General features: G+C 37.5%; 1 protein-coding gene across 1 annotated transcript; it reads right to left on the bottom strand.

Moving 5' to 3' along the window:
* Window positions 1-4,109: 4,109 nt before the first annotated feature.
* LOC125227491 lies at window positions 4,110-5,916 on the bottom strand. Its single transcript, XM_048131817.1, has 2 exons — window positions 5,701-5,916; window positions 4,110-5,038 (listed from the first exon to the last, which is right to left on the bottom strand). Exon 2 carries the CDS (start codon window positions 5,030-5,032, stop codon window positions 4,175-4,177), a length of 858 nt encoding a protein of 285 aa, XP_047987774.1. The 5' UTR covers window positions 5,033-5,038; window positions 5,701-5,916; the 3' UTR covers window positions 4,110-4,174.
* Between the last annotated feature and the right edge of the window lie 1,843 nt (window positions 5,917-7,759).

Genomic DNA, 7,759 nt, shown 5'->3' with positions numbered 1-7,759 from the left:
TACTAATTATTTGCCAATAAGTAATAATTTGACAGATACGGTAGAAAAACACACAGATCATAGGTACAAGGTTTATATCGTCTTACGTAATTATTACAGTTACTAAACCCTCTTATGACTGTGTCTTTAAAAAAATACCGAGCAATATTTACCTCTTATTTTATTTTCATAACATGTAACACAATATCCATTCATACGTGCCTCAATAAATGAAAGAAACGAATATATCCCTTAATGGAGAATACGATAAAATATATCTCACTAAATTATGATTGACATTACTTAGGTAGGGGGGAATGATCTTCGGAAATTGCTTCGGGGCAGAGCGTTTTTTTTTAAACTTGTTAAAACAGAAAGAGTATTGTAGATAAAATAAAATAAAGCATGATATAGAAGTAGGTATTTAAAAAAAAAGTTAAATTGACAAATTTGACAAACGCCAATCTGAAACCGAAGTGTCTTGGTGGCTTAAATATTTGGATGATTCGTTGAACGAGGAAGATACCAACAGTTCTTTGGTCATCTGTCGAATCTCTGAATTTCTTTAACAAATATTTGAAGAATTCAGATCCATCCTGTCCGCATAGTTAAGTTCCTTTTGTCCGGGTATACCTAAGACGCTTTATGACTAAGTCGCGTTATGCCTAGACTTCAAGCAACAGGGGCATTAAGACTATGTAGTAGACCGACTATTTCGCTTTTTGCCTAATGGGTAGACTGCCTGTTTAGCCGAATACCTTAAACGTTTTATGACTTAAACGCGTTATGCCTAAACTTCAAGCAATAGGGGCATTAGGACTATGTAGTGGACTGACTATTTCGCTTTTTGCCTAATGAGTAGACTGCCTGTTTCGTCCAATACCTTAAACGTTTTATGACTAAGTCGCGTTATGCCTAAACTTCAATCAAAAGGGGCATTAAGACTATGTAGTAGAGTGACTAATTCGCTTTTTGACTAACTCTCGAACTGTCATCTTCGCGTTTTGCCTAAACTTCAAAACTATAAAATAATTCGTTACAAACTCAGATATTTTTCTGTTTTATCTTTGCTGGCCACTTAAGTTTGAAGAGAATTTTATTCGTACTGTCAAGTCTGTCTGTACGTTAGTAAAATAGCCACCGATCATGGATCTAAAAGAAAATATTATTTTCGTCACCAATAAAAAAGGCTCACCTAATCTGCTCCATGCTGGTTTTTCCTACTCAAAAAATAAAAATAACAAAGACGGAAGTACTTTATGGCGGTGTTCTAAAAGAAGTGAGTGCAGTGCTTCGATTAAAATAAATTCAAAAAATGAGTTTTTTAAAAGTAACTGAATATATAATGTAGTCAGAATTTCGAGAAAAATTTGTATTTGAGACCTAGAGCGATCTAGCTCAAACATTTTCAGTCCTAACGCTTTTTAGCCCTAATGTATATTAGGTAGATCAAATGCGTTTTAGACCTAACACTTTTTAGGCCTAATTTATAGGTAGACCAAATGCGTCTTAGACCTAAAGCGATATAGCTAAAAACAGTTTTAGTCCTAACGCTTTTTAGGCCTAATTTATAGGTAGACCAAATGCGTCTTAGACCTAAACGATATAGTTAAAAGCAGTTTTAGTCCTAACGCTTTTTAGGCCTTATGTATAGGTAGACCAAATGCGTCTTAGACCTAAAGCGATATAGCTAAAAACAGTTTTAGTCCTAACGCTTTTTAGGCCTAATTTATAGGTAGACCAAATGCGTCTTAGACCTAAACGATATGGTTAAAAGCAGTTTTAGTCCTAACGCTTTTTAGGCCTTATGTATAGGTAGACCAAATGCGTCTTAGACCTAAAGCGATATAGCTAAAAACAGTTTTAGACCAAATGCGAATTGGTCCAACAGAAATGGGGACATAATGATTAGGAAAGTAGCATTTAAGACCATAGGCTACTTAGGCTATATATCGACAAAGGCCAAAAACGTTTTAGGCATACCCGGACAAAAGGACTTTAATAAGCTGTGAAGGCTAAGGAAGATCGAGACTGGTGGAGACAAAAAAAGAGGAATTAGAGGATTGGCTAGAGGAAAAAGAGGAAAGCAAATTTGTAACGATTCTCAGCAACAAAAGGCAGCCAAAGAAGTATATTATATATCCAAACCTTTTAAAGAGTGATCTGATCAAATTAGGAAAAAAACTCAAGTAAAACCGCAAGAAAACTCAAAGTAACGAAAACAGCTGTAGCAAACAAATATTGAAATACCAAGTTAAATGGAATTTTGATTGGATTCCTTCCCACAGATTATAATTTCAAATTAGTCTGAGATGAAAAATCGGAAAGTTTGCACGTGAGCACTACGTAACATGATTATGGTAATCTTGCGTGCAATTTGGATGGATTCTTCGGAGTTCCTAATGTGCTGAACTTGGTAAACGCGGTTTAGGGGAATGTGTTGTTGATTTCGTCCGATTCTTAACTTCACATTTAAATAACCCAACCACAAAATTAAAATTTTGAAAAAAAAAACCCGACATAGTAGACCTTTGTCTGATTGTCATGAAACATGACTAAGAATACTCCCGACTAACTCAGCTTTCAAACAAAAAAAAAACTAAATCTAAATCGGCTCATCCGTTCGGAAGCTACGATGCGACAGACAGACACACGCAGACAGACACATCAAACTTATAACACCCCGTCATTTTTGCGTCGGGGGTTAAAAAGTGGATGAAAATGAAATGAAATAAAAAATGAAAACGAAATATTTATGAAAATTAAAGATCTATTTTTCAAGTAGGCATATTACTGCGCATATAAGCGTCAAATAAAGCTACGCCGGACTGATCTGACCCTACGCCTCAGCTACGTTTTTCGGAGTTAAAAATTGTCCCCATCTGAGAACTGTTTTTATTAATGTTAAAAAGAAAACTAAACGAGTAGAATATCTATCACTGACCTCAAATAAACAAACTTTTGAATATTCTGAAACATGATGTGCACCAGTAGGCTCACCACATGATTGCCGCGAGAGTATGTCGCCGCGAGATAAATCACATGTCTTCTTCTAACTGCACTAACGACATAAGGACGGGTAGTTTATCTCGGTGCGACATACTCTCCTGGCAATCATGTGCTACGCCTGCAGGCTAACTTTCGCTCCCGCAGACTATGCGCTCATCAGCATCACAAGACATGTAATACGCGTCCCAGTTGTCCTCCCATGGCACCTTATCTTATTCTTTCATTAATTCTTGCGTAGTTAGTTGTTCCCCTACGATGTTACGGGGCTTCCCTATAATGGGGAACTTGATTGTAGTTAAAATAAAATATTTTTTAGTACAGATGTTGTTTTTTTTACGCACTAGTGCGAGAAGTGGTTCATTATATGCCAGGTCGAAACTTCGGAGGCTCATCTGTACTGAAAAACGTCGTACGATACACGTGCGAAAAGGAAATTCGTAACTCGTGTCGATTTAAAACACTCCCTTCGGTCGTGTTTTAATTTATCGCCACTCTTTTCGAACTTCCTTTTTTACGCACTTGTATCGTGATGTACTATTTATTATACCATGCACGAAATATAAGAAAAACATGGACGGAAGTTATTTTTAAATCCAATTTCTATTTAATAAGTCAAGTAAAAATATATAAAGAAACTGAGTTGACCGTAACGTCACTCAATAGGCTGCTAGACTCATATCGAATTCGGCACAATAAATGATTGTCTTCTGTATTATTTGACATAGAAAAACAATATTTATAGATTTTTGGTATTAAACGTGTACGAGTATGATGACTACGTATTTTCGATTGAAAATGTGTGTATTTTTTTATTTACTTTGGCCGCCGAAAACGCTGTCAGCGATGAAGTGACGTCATCGAATTCGAACCTTATACTGCATGTCAAAACAATCACTGACATATATTTCAAATAAAAATATAAATTATCAATTTCAATAAAAGCTAAAAATACCATGATGACATAAAACTAACTTAAAAACTATACTAACCTAAGTAACTATAAAAATAATATAATAAATACTTTATAAATAAAACCAAAACAAAAATCAAAACAATCACTGACATATATTTCAAATAAAAATATAAATTATCAATTTCAATAAAAGCTAAAAATACCATGATGACATAAAACTAACTTAAAAACTATACTAACCTAAGTAACTATAAAAATAATATAATAAATACTTTATAAATAAAAAATCGGCTCTAAATCGGTTCCCTGTGGCAAGGTGCCAAGAAGGCTGGCGGCATTGCCACGTTGAACGGCAATGCCTATGCGTTGCGCTAGGTAAGTGCCAGCCTTCTTGTCTCCTGTCGCGTCGACGAGGCGCTTGGCAAGCTCCTTAAAGATGCTGTGAGCACCTGAACCCCACGGCCCAAGCGTTTCCACCCCAAACGGCTCAAACATGAAACTGGAATCAATTGCTGCATATTTGCGCCGTTTGAGGTGTTCCGCGGAGTTGGCGGCAGCACCAGCTCTGTTTGAAGTCCCTGGGAGATGGGACGCCGCAAGGGTATCCACACATGTGGCATCCCAAACTAAAGGGCGTCCCATCTTCCAAGGCACGAGGGTCATGCCGTCCGGTCTCTTTCCGTCGTCGCGAGCCAATCCAGGCGGTTCTAGGACCGCCGGGGCTCCCGCCGTAACGAGAGCTCGGCGGAGAATGTCGTTCAGGCTCGCGTGACGTGAAAGACGGCCGACGCTCCTGGAACAGGATAGGCCATGGAGACCAAACCGCGAGACGCTTGTGCCACACTGGCATTGGTGAGGGGCCACGCAAGCAACACCCAAACGCAAACATAAAGAAAATCTAAGGGTGTTCGTTGACAGCAAGGTGCCTAGGTTCTTAGACGGCAGGGCTTGCAGCCAGGAGCCGGATTCCCAACTCGCAGCAGCAAGGAGACGAGCGCGCTCTGTGGTGCTGGTAGACGTTTCAATGAGATTATCCCGTACCAGCCGACAGAGCGGCTCGTCCCATTGGTGCTGCGAATGGCGAATGATGGGGAGGTCTGCATTTGGGCAGGCTGTTTTCCAGCTCGTCATCGCTTCCTGCAAGAAAGGGACGACCGAGTCAGCTCTAAGAATTTTCTTGAACAGATTTTCAATTTTATGACCAGAAGAAATAAATGCCGGAAGAGCAACCGCGGAGATTTGTCTTATGCCAATACCACCGAGCCTGATAGGCAGGGAGGCTTGGGACCACTGTGGGGTATCGAAAGCGATATTAAAAATGGAAGTCACTGTTAATTTTATTTCTAAATCTAGTTTTTCTAAAAGGCTGGGAAATTTCCAAAAATGACTGCAACGCAGAACGTAAGTGAGTTTGGGAACAAACAAACAGAATTTTATTATTGTGTAGGCCATATGTGGGTTGATTTGGAGTAAACGGTCAGAACAATTTTGAAATTTTGAAGTTGATTATTTATATAATCGGGGAAAGCTTCGTCCAGTATTGGCGAACCTAGGAGGTAAAGTGAATTATTGTCCAAAACTTTAATGCCAGGAGCTAAGGTAGAGAATTTTGACAGAACTGAATCATTATTGATGCCGCGGTCAGAAAAAAATATTTCGCACTTTGAAAAATTTAAAGAGAGCCCAATTTCAGAAAATTTTTCAATGAGATTTCGTAGATCTTCAAATACCTCGTCGGCGGTACCTCCGAGGGTACCATCGTCGAGGTACCAAGCATTAAATTTAGAATTTAGACTTACCAGGACAGGGTGGATGGCAAGGCTAAAAAGTGCAGGACCCAAAGGGTCACCTTGTTGGCAGCCCACTGATGAAAATAAAAGGTTATTTTTAAAAAGTAATTTGGAACGCGTGCTGTAGCATTGCCAAACAAAATTATAAAGCTCAGGTGTCTTTTCTCTGACTTGCGTGAGTAAGGCGCCTCGGTCAACAGAGTTGAAGGCGTTGCGGACGTCAACTTTCAGAACAACTTCGCCTTCTTTCTTAGAAATAAAAGAAAGACATACTGACATATTGAACTTTATGTCTTCATACTTAAAAATCAGTAATTGTTGTTTTTGAGTAGAATGACCTGATGCACAGATAATCTATAGATTAACTTGACTGTGTTGTTTTCGCCTGATTACGTAAAAGTATACTTTAAAAATATTTTTGCTGTTTTTAATATGGTAATATTTTATTTCGGTTAATTGGACAGTACGTAATCATATAAGACAGACTTTAAAAAAGTGTCAAGTAGCCTATTCGATTTCATATAAATTCGGTATTAGCCAGTCGTTCAAATTCGTTTTGACAGTTCTTAAAAAGAAGCTGATTTGACTAGGAGGCAAGTAGTCTATTTTTTCATACGAAGCACCGTCGACCGTATTTTACCACTAAGTAAATGAAAATGCTCATGTTGTATCGCAACTTATTGTAACCAATAAATTGTATCAATCCCATCATTATAGTATCTAAGTGTATTATAAAAAGAAATATGTACTTACAGTCAACCAATTGGAACCCTAGGCCACTCTACAACCATGTCATAATGACACGCAGTAAGAGATTTCATACAATCTGATTTATAACGTCACTATGAAAAATGAAATGAAAATGAAATGAAAAAAAATGTAAATGAAAAAAAAAAAATGAAAATGAAATATTTATTTTTCAAGTAGGCATATTACAATGTTCATATGACATAGCTCTACAGTGGCCCAGTGTTCCAATTGGTTGACTGTACCTCAAATGCAGCAAGCATTAGGCCACTGATTGGTGAACTGTGGAGCCCGCGCGGTTGCTCTTGCCTCTGGCATTTTCATCACTGCGACTTTTGACCTAGATTAAAATTTCTTGAACACTGGCTGGTGTTGGTCTGTTTTTTTTTGTTTGATATCCTCTGTAAGTTTAGTTTTTTATTGCTGCTGTATGAAATTGTTTTAATGGTAATAAACGACGTATAAAAATGTTTAATTCAAAGCTGCTGTTAATGTTAAGAGGTATTATTCCTTGTCTACATTGTCATTGTCAAAACTAACGTTTAAAAACTTCGAGAGATGGTATTCTATGTGTACTGTGAATACATATTTTACTTTGACAGTAATTCTCTTATGTACAGGCTCCGTAGCCGAATGGCATTTCTATGACGCTAAACGAAAACGAAACGCCGCGAAAGGTAGTCTGGCTCTGTCGCGCCAATAAGCAAGAGCGATAGAGATAAATATCTACGAGCGTTTCGTGAGCGTTTGTGCCATTCGGCTACGCACGCTGGATTCTCTTCGATTGGGTGTATATTACCCTGTTTTTATTGAATTCCGTTAACTTTAAGGGATGGTTCTTTAGACCAAATACAATTAATTTCTCAAAGAAACTAGCGTCTATCGGTTATCGAGTTATTAAAAAAATAAAAATAATTACTGAACACGTGTGTGACAGCCTTTACCACTTCTCAATGTTATTTGTTTTGACATGTGCCGTCAATCACTTGACACTTACTTGAATATTATTCTTAAGGGTCTCTCACACTAATTAATTCATTTATTGTGTATGAAAACGATGAATTTTTTTTTGCGAATTTAACTAAAAGTGATATACAGGGTGGTTCCTGATATGTCGAATTTAACGGAAAACAAAAGAAACACGGTGTATATTATTATTTTCTGTTGTGGATATTTTATTTTGTCGTGTTAGCGTCGCGAAACTGGGACGTTATCGACTTTCTGGCTTTCAGCTTCTTATCTCCCTTCTTTCCAACTTTTGCGCTAATCGCTTAGTAATTAATAATGTAAACAACTTTTTTGATAAAACTCTTTTATTAAT

Source organism: Leguminivora glycinivorella, chromosome 6 (assembly GCF_023078275.1).
Source record: "Leguminivora glycinivorella isolate SPB_JAAS2020 chromosome 6, LegGlyc_1.1, whole genome shotgun sequence".
NCBI lineage: Eukaryota > Metazoa > Arthropoda > Insecta > Lepidoptera > Tortricidae > Leguminivora > Leguminivora glycinivorella.
The sequence above is the reverse complement of the archived record's forward strand: the minus strand, read 5'-3'. Positions and strand labels throughout refer to the sequence as shown.